The following is a 14,012-nucleotide window of genomic DNA, read 5'->3' as shown; positions in this document are numbered from 1 at the left end:
TGCATTTCCATGCAGCTGGAACTCTGCACTGTGATCAGGCACAGCCACACAACCAACAAAACTCCATTGTTTCCAGTTTATAATATTTGAGTTATTTTCCATAAACATGCACAGCTTTTAAACCATGTTGAAGATGTTTGTTGCATTTGCAACACTTCATCTAAGTCTGGCTAATACTTTTTATCCTTAGAAAACGATTGTCAGCAGGGTAAGGCAGCTCACATTAGCAATCCTACATACTTGGGAGGCAGAAATATAGAGGAGTACAGCTTAAAGCCATCGCAAACAAAAGGTTCGGGAGACCTATCTCAAACAAATACCTGAGCGTGTTGGCCCATCATCCCAGCTGTGTGGGAGGCATAAGTAGGATGGTCATGGTCCAGGTCAGCCTGGGAATCAACAAGAGACCACTTCCTAAAAATAACTGAAACAAAAAAACGGCTAAGCTATTGCTCATGGGGTGGAGTGCCTACATATAGGAGCAAGGTCTTTAGTTCAGATCCCGTGCCATCAGAAAGACAAAGATAGGAATGTCCACATTAAGACTCAAATCTATTCTACATTTGTTTCTTAGAAATATACAGTCAAAAAAACTGTAACACATGCTTCTCCACAAGATTACAATAGTCTCATATCCAGAGTTTTGCTGCCCGGAATTTCTAATTATTCACAGCAGTCCAAAAATATTCATTTCAAAAATTCTGGAAACAAACCAATCATCTGTTTTCAATGGTATGCTCTCCTGAGTAGCATGATGAAATTTGCTATCATCTCACCCTGTCCTTCCCAGGACATGAGTCACGCCTTTACATGTGCATCCATGCTGCCTGCACAGCCCACCTAGTAGTTACTCAGCAACTAACTCTATTGTCAGATCAACAGTTACAATACCATGGATTTTGATGAATCATGTTACTTCAAACTCTTTCTAAATCATGGGAGGACTGGTAATGGCCAGAGTCCAGGACAAGAGTGTTCCTGAGAGCATACCATGGCTCTGAAGCATCTTGGAGCTCTATCATCTCACCAGAAGTTTGCAGCTGGACTTCCTGTTTCACAAAAATGGCACACTATCATTCAGTGGCATTGTCTGGGGCATCTATTTACCCCAACAGCACCATGGCTTGCTATAATCATCCGCCCAGTCAAACAATAAAACAGGAGAAGAGAAAGCACAAATGTTAACTCTAAGATGCTGTAGGTGAAGGTACATGGAGCTATTTATTAAACACCACAGAAGGGAGTGACTTTTTTTTGTTAGGAGGCATCAGGGAAGGATTCTTAGGTGAACTAATATTTCAGTGATACAAAATAAGGAAATTTAGAATGAACATATAGGGACTGGAGGCTGAGGGAAGAAGTGAAGTATGTCAAGACAGAAACACATTAATAGGGAGAATTAACATTTTTGAAGTGCCTACTGGGTGTTGATTATAAGATATGAGTTAGTTTGACCCATAAAGTACACCACGAGGCACTGTGTAATGGCAGGGGTTTGCTGTAGAAGGCACATAGGTGATTCCACTGTTGTGTAAACAATGTAATTAAACAACTCTAGATCAGATGTTTCCTGCACATGTAGACAAGATGGTAGCCTATTCCTAGACTGCAATCTGCATTGCTGACTAGTGCACCAAATATTGTAGGCAGTTGAAACACTGTGGTGAGTATTCATATACTAAACAGAACATGTCCTGTATAAAAAGCTAAGCAGTAGGAATTTTGTGGGACCACCATCACCCATATAGTCTATCTCTGACTAAAACATTACATCTTCTATGACTGTGTATCATTCTCCTTGGGCTCAGAATGTACTCATCATTCTAATCTCATTACCGTAGTTATGACTTAGAGTTATCAGGAGTCACAGTCAAGCACCGGCAGCTCATAACTGTAAGCTTAGCTACTCAGGAGACTGAGACCTGAGGATTGAGGTTTGAAGCCAGCCCAGGCAGGAAAGTCTGTGGACTCCTAGCTTCAATTAAGCATGAAAAAGCTGCAAATGGATCTGTGGCTCAAGTATTAGAGCGCGCGCGCACACACACACACACACACACACACACACACACCACACGACTCACACTCAAGTCTGAAGGCTCTATACAGTTCTCAGTGACAGCATGAAGCTGAGGACAGAACTTGCCCTTAGAGGAGCAGTGTGATGTGGCTGCAATCTGTGCATTAGAAGAAAGAGGTGGAAATAATGTGAAATGTGGGGAACAGGCCCAGGGGTAAAAGGACAATATAATGTCTATAAAGTTTGCTCCTAGAATTTGAAAATACCAGTTTGTAAGCAGACATGGAAGCTCAGAGTTATCTTCTAGGAAGAAAAACTGGCCATATTGCTTGAGATGAAGGTGTTGCAAGTGTTTCTTAAAGTTGATCTTCCTCCTAAAGGCTTCCCTCCCATTCAATAAGTGAAGGAAAAAGAACGTGTGTGTGGCAGTTCAGTAATGGCCACACCCACTCCAAAATGTAAAAGATATCTTTGGGTAATTCACTCTTTCCTCTGTGCTTCACTGAGGTGTTGTATTCATAGAAAGAGACCTATGGTGTGTGTTGGGGAGGAGTGCAGGGAGAGTTGTCACCGGTGCAGACTGGGATATGGCATTGTTTGCTCTAGCTTGGGCATTCTGTTAGCATTTTTGTTGATGTGTGTGGCAGCTGTTACTGTGATCCTTGTCACTCAGGTGCATTTTGCTTTCCTGGTCCATTTGCCTCTGGCCCTTACTGGGCTGTGAGAACCTGAAAGGTTGGAGAATACATGTTCCTCTGTAGCATGCCAGGGGACAGCCACACCTCAGAGGAGCAAGGGGAGGCTCTGATGGTTCCATGCAGACTCCTCTTAAAATAAAAACACTTAAACGTGACTGCTCTTGAAAAAAATTATTGATCGCCTTATAGGGTCATACTCATGTCGTCAAAGATACAGTTGTGACAAGAGGGAATTCTGTGCAAAATATACTCTAGAGTCCCAGAGGGAGTTTGCCATCTATCCCTCCAGCTTTTTGAGAAAGACATACTATGTAACCCAGGCAATTCATAAACTCATGATTCATTTGTGTCAGCTTCTGAATGCTAGCATTACAGGCATATGCCACCCATGTTGTCATCAACATTTTTTTTTACTATTTTTTTATTATATTTTATTGTCAGGGTGATGTATAGAGGGGTCACAGTTACATTCCTCAGGGATTTTTTTTTCCGACTTTGCTCTTTATTTATTGTAATTAATAGAAGGGTTACATTATATTCACCAGATGGAAGGTGCATTACTTTGCAAACATTGATACCCTTTCTCATATCTTCCCCATTTCTTTCCCCCACCCCAGTCCCTCATTTTGTTTCATCCCTTCCCTATCCTATTTCAAAGAACCAAATAAGCATATATACAATATATCAAATAACAAGGTGAAATATTGTAACAATATGAGATAACCAAGGGATAGCAAAAGAGATGAGAGATAACATAGTACATTAAGGACAACAGTCACTCATTATATGGCTTTTGTTTCCTTCTCCTGGAGGTCCTTATATTTAGTGTCATACTATTTGGCCTAAGGTCTCTAGATTTTGTTCTATTGTAACACTCTGCTAGGAGGGCCCAAGGTTTCTACTGATTACTGATTATGAGGGAAACCATTGAGTGTATGTTCCTTTGAGTCTGGCTTACTTCACTTAATATGATTTTTTCTAAGTCTTTCCATTTCCTTACAAATGAGGTGATAGCATCTCTTCTGACAGCAGCATAGAATTCCATTGTGTATAAATACCACATCTTGTTGATCCACTCATCAACAGAGGGACATCTGATTTGGTTCTATATCTTTGTTATGGTAAATAGTGCTGCAATGAACATCTTTGTGCTAGTGGATTTAGTACGTCCTTGTTTCTGGACGGTTAGGTAAATGCCAAGTAGTGGAATTGCTGGGTCATAGGGGAGTTCTATGTTTAGTCTTTTGAGGCACTGCCATACTGCTTGCCATAGTGGTTGAACGAGTTTGCACTCCCACCAACAGTGTAGTAGTGATCCCTCCTGGCCACATCCCCTCCAGCATCTGTTGTTATTAGTTTTCTTGATCCTGGCCATTCTAACTGGAATGGGGTGGAATCTTAAGAGTTGTTTTGATTTGCATTTCTTTTATGTCATCAACATTTTTAACCCTTTATTTTTTTCTCAGGATTTTAGCCTATTGTGGGACAGAAACTGTACTGAGTACTGGATATTGGGTGGGTCTCTGCATCCTGTCTTCTCTACCAGTCTTGAGTTTCTAAGTCTTTGTTGAAAACATGCTTGTTTCCTCAATTCATTGGGCTACCTACAGATTATCCAGTTCCCCACAACAAAAGAAAAGGCATTAGCCATCAGTTAGATGAGATGCTCTCAAGTGGGCTATATTAACAAATGAACACAAGAAAGAAGAAAGACCAAGTGTAGATTGGGCAACATAAACAGGAATGCATTTCATAGTGGTCTTCTGTTACCCCAGTAATGGAAGAATCACCATAGCCCAAGCAAGAGTGAAATGCCACCACTCTACCCCATAGACAGTCCCTTACTAAGTCCCGTGCACAATAGCTGTTACTTCCTAAACTCCTCTCTGGGCAGAAAACATTAGATGCCCTAAAGTAGGGGGGAAATAACCTGCCCAAATGTCCACTGAGAAGAAGCATTGAATTTAGCACTGTATTCCCTAAAACTCCATTTAAGTTTGAGAGAACAAGAGCAGAAACTAAAAAAAAAAATGTAACAAGTCAATGGCTTAAAGGGCAATCTTTAAAGGTGACATTTCAGAAACTGCTGGATTCTATCCATGCCTGCAGCCAGGCTGTGGGAGCAGCAGTCAATGAACTGCCCTGATCTGTGAGTGTGGCACCAGCACCTCCCCAGCAGCCACTGCCTGCGAACCCAATTAAAAGCCACCATTAAGGGACAGCAAGGCAATTATATTAGCAGCATACATCCAAAGGTTAAGCCATGTCGCAGGCAAAGCAATGCTGGGAAAGGTGATATGAAGTCAATTTTATGTTTCCCAGAGTCATTTAATAAATTCACCCCAATCACAGAAGAGAGGGAAAAAATAGTACCCCCTAGCACCATCTCTGAATGTGCCTGAAAGTTATTTATTTTTAGCCATTGGTCAGAAAAAATCTTTAGCCTCACTTTAAACTGGGTGTCTCCTGAATCTGTATCCCTCTGAGATTTCCCAGTCCCCTTGGGTGTCCAGAATAGCAGCAGGATGCTGATGGCATTCTGTCAGCTCTGCCCTGCCCTCATGTTGGAACTTGGATTAGACTGTACAGTGTGCTGAGTGGAAGGAAGAATTGCACAAAGGGATGACCCAGTTCATGTCTGTCAATTCAACATCCATCTCGTTTCTTTGCCTATTCCTTCCTGGATATTTTCACTAGACCTCAAATCTACTCCTGCAGTTTAATTCCTTCCCAAGTACCAACCAATATATCTCCTATCACACAGTACTCCAGTTGTGTCCTGAACACAATTTGCCTCTCCCCCTCTCCCCACCCCCTGCCTTCACAACTAGCCCTTCTCTTGTTTTTCTCTGTCAGATGCATCTGTACTGAACAGTCACTCAGAGACACCTCAACTTCTCCCTTTCCATCTGCAGGCTCAATATTTTTCAGATCACTCTGATATCACAAATTCTGCAGTCACTTATCCTCCCAGGCAGTCTCAACATTGTGACCTCAATAAACCAGTTTACGGTGAATGTTCCTCTGTGCCTGGCTGAGTCTTACAGGGAAACACTGGCCTTGGCAGCTGTTTTATTCCTCGCTCCTGTCCCAACTTCCTAGGCTGTTCTTGCTTTTCCAAGTTGAACTCAACAACTTGGGTTTCCACTGTGTGAGGCTGGAATTAAACCTTAATCTTCAGGGATTCTCCTTTGGGTTTTCAGGAGCTTCTCAGTAACATTCCCTGCTCCATCTCCTGTGATCCTTTTTCCTTGCAGTCAGCCCTGGAAAGGACTCATTTAATCTCCTTCTGCGTGCTCCTGGCCCTCCCAGGTTGCCCTTGAAGCTGTCTTTTCAGCCAGTTCGAAGAGAAGCACAACATGGCTCAACGAGGTAGGGCCAGTTTCTACAGGCAGATGCTCTCTGTTCCTTTGGCCTTGAAGGGAGTGCCTTGCTGCAAACAGCACTGTGCACCTAGCCTTTCCCAGGCACTGACCCTTGACATGCTGCACTAATCAAAGAGCTGGTTTCTGGTGTGGAAGTCTTGAGGAGCCAGGGTTATAGAAGTGGACTTGTGGAAATCTTATATAATGATGTACTTTCTGTGGGTTTTTTTGGTCAGTTTTTTTCCCCAGTGTATTGGATATATCTTATTAGGTATATTTACATTTAAGATTGTTTTCCTTTCTGGTAAACTGAATCTTCAACTTAGATGCTTTCTTCACCATAAATTGTATATTTGGTATACTCCAATTTTTATTTTAATTCATAGAGGGATTACAGTTATATTTGCCAGATAGAAGGTGCATTATTCCTCACACAATGATGTCCCTTCTCATGTTTTTGTCCCCACTTCCCTCCCTTCACCCCTTCCCCTAATCTTTTTTCTCTCCTATTTCAAATAAACATATATATATATAATATATATATGTATATACCAGGCAACAAAGTCAGATACTGTAACAATATGGTTATACTCTAATTTTTGTCTTCTGGTTAGTGTTTGCTTATATGATTATACATATAATCTCTATGATTATAAATATAATATGTAGTTGTCCTCGGACATCCACGTGGTGGGATTAAGATAGCGGATATCAGATAACAAGGTGAAATACTGTAATAGTATGCGATAACCAAGGGACAGCAAAAGAGATGAGAGATAACATAGTACATTAAGGACAACAATCACTCATTATATGGCTTTTGTTTCTACATCCTAGAGGTCCTTTCATTTAGCCTTATATATCTAGGTTTTGTTCTATTGTAACTCTCTGCTAAGAGGGCCCAAGGTTTCTACTGATTATGGCACATAAGGGAAACCATTGAGTGTATGATCCTTTGAGTCTGGCTTACTTCACTTAATATGATTGTTTCTAAGTCTTTCCATTTCCTTACAAATGGGGGGATGTCCTTCTTTTTGACAGAAGCATGGAATTCCATTGTGAATGAATACCACATCTTGTGCCCACTCATCGACTGAGGGGCATCTGATTTGGTTCCATATCTTTGCTATGGTAAATAGTGCTGCAATGAACATCTTTGTGCTAGTGGATTTAGTATGTCCTTGTTTCTGGATGATTGGGTAAATGCCAAGTAGTGGAATTGCTGGGTCATAGGGGAGTTCTATGTTTAGTCTTTTGAGGAACTGCCATACTGCTTGCCATCCCACCAACAGTGTAGTAGTGATCCCTCTTGGCCACATCCCCAGATGGTGAAGTTTTTCTAGTCTCTATTATATCAAGGTGGCAACCTTTCATGTGTTTTCATTTTAGGCCTGTCTCTAGTTAAGCTTCCTGACCACTATGGATGAAAACAGCATCCCCTCAGCTGTTTGCAGACTAGTGTGTTACCCCTCATTCCCCAAGCTTTTTGTTGTGGTTCGGCTTTTTACCAGTGTTTCCAGCACACGGGGATTGCTTATCAGGAAGCACCATTACTTTGTCTGGATCTAGCAGCTTGTTTCTAAAATATTTTAAATCTCTAGATGTTCCATCTGTTCAATTGTACCACAAAGACCTCTGAAACTGTACTGAATCATCATGATTTACTGGGTATAATATGGCTCACAAAGGTTGCTAGGGTGATGCGTCTTTACTCAGACACTTCACTAATCCAAAACAGACTCAAAACCAGACACATGTACTTCTATGTATTATACACAGGAATTCTCTACATCTTCAAGTAGCTTATTCCACAATGAGTTTTGTTTCCAAAGCAGACTCTGTTTCACAACTATGATCCATGGAATCTGCTTATTGTCGTAAAGTTCTCTATTTCATGTCAATCTTTGTCGGAGCATGGGGTGACTTAGTGGCTCAGTTTGAGGGTCTGTGAGATTAGGGTCTGTATGATTTTTCTTGTGTTCTAGAATCTTCATGAAAACCATTTAAAAAAGATTCACATAAAATATTTTAAAAATTGACCTTTTGGCATATGGCTCCATGTGTTTAAATCTCTATTTAGACTTGTGCAGTGATCATGTTGAACTGTTCAGTGTCCCCCACACAACTCTTGCCTCTCACACTCTCTTTAAACAACTGATCTGTTTACTGACACTATTTCAGGATCAATTACAAGGAATTCTAGAGGATGTAAACCTTTGAGCTTGCTTTTCTTTCTCAACATGATCCTTTTGAGAGACCCAAGTTTCTGGGTTTATCAAATCTGTTCCTTTTTACTTTTGAGTTCTGTTCCATTGTAAGAATATACCAACAGTTTTTAATTATACTCACCTACTGAAGGATATTGGCTTGATTCCACTTTGGGTTGTTTATGAGTAAAAGTCATCATAGCCCTGATAATTTATTTTATCTCTGATAAATGATGTTATGCCTTTTTTCTTTAGTCTTTCCCAATTCCTTTTATTTTTACAATAACTTAGACTACAACTTTATCAAAAAGAAATTGTGACCATCTCTTAGCTCCCAGGATAGTGCTTAGGTTGTCTTCCTATGTCAAGTATAATCTGACTAGGAAAATAGGGGTAGAAGCAATTGGTGGAAGGAAAGGCAATGGTAACAATTGGGTATAATAAAGGCAATATTACTTGCCAGGATGGAGAATAGATATAGAGGAGAAGAAAAGGGATAATTAACTGGTGCAAATATGCATGCTTGTATCCCTGAAGTCTTAACATAGTCTTCCTCTTAAGAAAATTTCAGCAATTGTTTTTTCATGTTAACTTTAGTGTATATTCAGAGATAGATTTGTAAGAGTTCTCTTTGTACTTGTATAGAAATGCTTAGTAGAACCTCCATCAGAATAGAATTGCACACCAAGACCTTAAGCCCAACAACATCCTGTTGGATGCCAAAGGCAGCATCAAGGTCAGTGACTTTGGTCTGAGCATCTGATTCACCCCAGGGCATTTGATGATGAATGTATATAGTGCTGTGCTATTCCATCCCCCTAAAATGTTCCTGCGAGAAAGATATGATGCCTACAAGGTGGATGTCTGAAGCTTAGGCATCCTTTTATATTTTATCACAACGGGAAAGTTCCCCTTTGAGGGGAGGGATGTGATCCAGGTATGGTCACTAGTCTTCAGGACCAAGTATATTGTTCCATATTACCTGTCAGCAAAAGGACAAAATGTAATATTGTAACTGTTAACTGCGGGCCCAAAGCAGAGGCCTGATACTGAACAGATAATGGAGCACCCGTGCCTCAAACTAGTTGAGGAATGTTCCTTGTGCCCTGATGATCCACTACCCAATAAGCTGGACCCCATCATGCTTAAAGTAATGTGTGACATAGGGTACCACATATGTGAGATCCAGATCTATTTGGGATAGAACATTCAATAAGTCCATGGGCACTACGTTTTGATAAAAGAAAACTTAAAACAGACTGCCAAAAAAAAAAAAAAAGAAATACTCAGTAGAGTAGCATTGTGGGTTGACTCTTGCTGAGGGGTGTGGTCTACGCTATCTTCCAGGTATCTAAACTAACTGGAGCAGCAGTGATATTACATTTTGAAATATGACATACACTGTGTTGTTGAATTTTTATCATATATACCTATTGGTGGCAACGACTGTGGTATCATGTTTTATAATGAAAAATAAAACTAAAATTTTTAATGTTTTCTTTTCTTTCCAGTATTATTTCACTGTCCTTTTTGGACATGAAGGTCAGAAACCACTGGAGCTGCGCTGTGAAGAGGAGCAGGATGGCAAGGAGTGGATGGAGGCCATTCACCAAGCTAGGTGTGGGCATAAATCTTCCCATGTGACACTTGATTGGTTCTTGCACGGGGGTTATTACAATTGGCAGTAGTTTTGGAAGAACTAAGGTGGCTTTTTCCATATAGCTCTCACATAGTCATGTGTAAGGTAATTATTTCTGTTGGTATATTCTAGCTAAAGATGAAAGGTAGTGCATATAGTAATCATAGCAGTGATAACAATATTAATAATAATAAGGAATAGTAGAAACTTGAGAATTCTTCCTAAGTGCCATGTGCTATTTTAAGTGCTTCCTAAGAAATTTATTCAATATATGACTCAGTCTGCCAACAATCTCCCAGATAAGGATGCTGGGGCTGGAAGGTCAGTTTGCTTACTTGAGGTGAGCAATGAATTCAGATGAGCCAGCATTTTTATTTTATTTTTTAAACTCTGCATTGTGTAGCCCAGTTATGGGAAAAGGCAATAGCATCCTCTAAGGAGATAGAAGAGTGTGATTTTTCTTCTTAACATGGAATAACAAGAAGATGAAAAGGTGCCCATAGGTCTTACATGGGGAGAGAAACCTAACCCTTCTCTTTGCTCTGTTCAGTTCCTGAATCCATTGCATTCTCCCTCCCAATGGTTATGGTGCCCTCTGCTTTTGTCCAACTTCCCCTGAGTCCAGGCTGTTGATATTTCACAAATTCTTGCTTGCTTGTCTTGCCCATCCCCAGATATTTCAGGGGAAAATGTAGCCATGGTACATTTCCTTTCTGTGCATAGGGCAAGCTCTCTCCTTTATGCTCACTCACCTTGTTCTCATTTCTCCCTGGGATCCCTGTGGCATGTCAGATCGCCTCAGCTTCTTCTCTAAATCCTGCAGTACTTGCTCTCTCAACTGGGCATGGCAAGCTTAGCAATTCAGGTTCTTTTTCTGTAGTGGCAGTTCCTGTGTGATTGTAGTTCCTGTGTGATTGCTGCTTCCAGAGGGAGATTCTATTCTCCTCAAGAATGAAGAGGAAGGTTGGGCATGTTTCTGTATAAGGGAAGGTCATTACTGGACGATGTACTAAGTAATCAGGAAATATTTCCAGATTGATTATAGAAAGAATAGAAAAAGTTGTTCTTAGTGGATTTAGGCTGTTCTTTGAATCCTTGAGACTTTTTAAATCTGCAAATCTTCCATCTTCCCTTTTCTCTCCTCCCTCTCCTCTTCCCTCCCTTCTCTCTTTGACCACTTGGGAAGGACTACCTTCTCTGGAACAGGCCACATGCTAAGTGCTTCGTACATGTACCTTTCTTTATTCACCACAACTTAAGTATTAACCCCACTTTACCAACAAAAAGGCAAAAGCTCATGATGAAGTAAATTTTCCAAAATTAGACACGAAGTTGTGAAGTTGAAGAGTCAGAATTCCAGTGTAGTTCTGTCAGACTTCAGAACCTTTAGTCAAATGCTTCAAATGGTTTTTTTCTTTCTTTTTCTCTTTAGTCTTCTACATCTTTTTTTCTTTTTATGATCAAAGATGAAAGTGGACTAATGTGAGGTCTGGGTTGAGAGCAAAACATACCACTTGCAAAACGTTTCAGTTCCTTTTCCTGCTCTCCTACAAAGGATTGCTCTGAGATGCATAGGGTTGACACTCAAATGCTGCTTTCTGCACCAGTCCCCAGCTCACTGGCATAATGTACCAAAGCATCCTGCCCAGCACCTTAGCTGTGGGTGCTTTCTATCTGAGAGTTTTGTTTCAGAGGTAAGCCTAATACAGAATGACTTGTTAGAGAAAGAAGGTCAACTCTTCAAAGCTGAGCAATGTACCAAGCTGGCAAGGTAGAGCCCGGAGCTCATTTGCAGTCTCAGTCTTTGTGGCTATTTGTATGTCTTTCTCAGAAGAAGAACTCCATAATTCTCAGAAGAACTCCATAATTCTAAGCACCTGTTTTTGCCTATTCCCCCCCCATTATTGAAGAGCAGATAATACAAGCAACATAAATAGCTTTTATCAAGTAAATATCTTGGTAAACCAAACACTGAGTTTCTTTAAAGATAGATACCAAGTTACAGGTCTTTTTTAATGTCATGAAAACATCTTGTCATACATGTGGACGTGGTCACCTACTGATTTTGTCTGGCAAGTGATAAAATTCAGAGCACATTTGTGCCAGAAGAGAGATTTTAGAAACCACTGGATTGGTTTAGATGCTAGAACTATGAAACATCTTTTCTCTTTTGAATTAGAAGATTTGATTAGGAATTGATCCTTTCTCTGGATATCTTGACATTGATTTGTTAGACTTGTTTTTGGTGTTTAACTGAAAGCCTGAAACTGTCTTTGATAACTCTTTTTAATACGATTGCTTTATTCTTGAGTTTTTATATTTGGCTTTTTTGCATCAATATGCTTCTGAAGTGTCTGTTTTCTAAATCAGGAAAGATAATAATGGATCTCTGAAATACATTCTCATATTGTTCATATGTCAACAAAAATCAAGAAATTAATGAATCTGATATAGAGAAAGTCTCAGCAGCCATTTTTAACATTGTGTCACTAAAACCCAACTTATTAACTAGATTTAGTTTGCCTAAACATTTTCCCCTCAGAGGACAGTTTGATGGCATTAAATTGTTGATTTTTTTTAAAAAAAATGCCAGTCTTGGAGTTTGAACGTAAAGCCTAAACTCTACCACTTGGTAGAGTTCTACTTCTAGGTTTTTGGTGCTTAATTGGAGATAAGAACCTCACAGACTTTCCTTCCCTGGTTGACAATTCTCAGATCTCAGTCCACCTTCATAGCTAAAATAACAGATATGAGCCACAAGTGATGGCTAATTTGCTGATTTTTAATAGAAAAATTTGAAATATTCATCAGTTGTGGGTGTACTGATCTCTTTTTGCAAATGTCTGTCCTCTTGATTAACTGACAACTACCATGAGACTGGTTTTTCTCTGAGCTACAAATCTTCCTGCAGGTACTACAACAGAAGCAACAGCTTCTTGCAACTCCCTCCTTGGATATCTTCTCTTTTCCTGGGATAGTTCTTTCACAGCCTACATATGCTCCATGAAAATTAATCTGGCAGACTGAAAATCATACTGTCAAATGGGCTTTTGCGCTAGAGTAGAGTTATATTGGCATAGTTTGTTTTCAGACTATCTTTTGGATACCTCTCTGGAGTATTTTGTTGCACATTTCCTTCTTTAGATGTGGTCCAGAAAAAAGTCTTATTGGAGTTAGCATTCTTCACCTTAAGCTTTGACTTGGCCCAGTAAACTTGGTTTAAGGTTTTGCCCATAGTCTGTCAATATAATTCTAGAATATTGATAACAGATTTAATCTGTCATTCTATATATGCCATGGCAATACGATAACAGACCACTAAATGTAATAATAATAATAATAATAATAATAATAATAATAATAATGATAATAATAACAACAACAAGATGAAAGACTACTGAAACCCAGTCTTTGTTTTGGTTGGGTGAACTAGTACCAAAGCATATTAATTATATTTAAATAGATCATATATTGTTTGCTACTTAGGTATAGAACTATGGACATCCTAAATAATTGATTTTTTGTTGTTTTCTAAGCTATATGTGACCTATGGTTATTAGTTGTAGACACAGGGATGTATCATAAAACTTAGTTCTTGTTAGTTGTGGGTCTTTAGGGCTTCCTGGCTGAAAAAACATCCATTTGGGTTGCATCTTCTGGAATATAATCAGTCAGAACCTCAGAAGAAAGGAGATAGTCTAGTTTGGGAAGGGGGTCTAGACAGACATTTACTGAGGTTCTTCCCAATTCTGACCTAAAAATAGAGCCCAAAGGATCTAGGTACAGAAGTTTGACCTAGTGGTAGAGTGCTTGCCTAGCATGCATGAAGACCTGGGTTCAATTCCTTGGTACCACATATGTAGAAAAAGCTGGAAGTGGTGCTGTGGCTCAAGTGGTAGAGATATAGACTTGAGAAAATCCAAGGACAGTTGCTCAGACCCTGAGTTCAAGCCCTGGGATTGGCAAAGAAAAGAAAAAGAACAGAAACCAAAGGATCTGGACTTTAGCAGTCCACCATGACATACTACCCCCATTATATGCAGAAACTTTCAAGCATGTACTTTTCTATAGTGAGCTATCTATCTA

The 14,012-nt window shown here is 39.8% G+C and overlaps 1 protein-coding gene across 4 annotated transcripts in view; it reads left to right on the top strand.

The window, feature by feature from the left end:
* Rasgrf2 (Ras protein specific guanine nucleotide releasing factor 2) overlaps positions 1 to 14,012 on the top strand; it is a 202,305-nt gene that overhangs the window by 52,444 nt on the left and 135,849 nt on the right. For all 4 annotated transcript variants that reach the window (XM_090331693.1, XM_090331691.1, XM_090331692.1 and 1 more), the window contains exon 2: positions 9,799 to 9,905. In XM_090331693.1, the coding sequence (XP_090187819.1) occupies positions 9,799 to 9,905 (107 nt within the window). The remainder of the gene's footprint in view (positions 1 to 9,798; positions 9,906 to 14,012) is intronic.

Source organism: Megascapheus bottae, chromosome 4 (genome assembly GCF_031878675.1).
Source record: "Megascapheus bottae isolate mThoBot1 chromosome 4, mThoBot2.hap1, whole genome shotgun sequence".
Classification (NCBI taxonomy): domain Eukaryota; kingdom Metazoa; phylum Chordata; class Mammalia; order Rodentia; family Geomyidae; genus Megascapheus; species Megascapheus bottae.
Note: the sequence above shows the minus strand (reverse complement) of the source record. Positions and strands in the feature narration are given on the sequence as shown.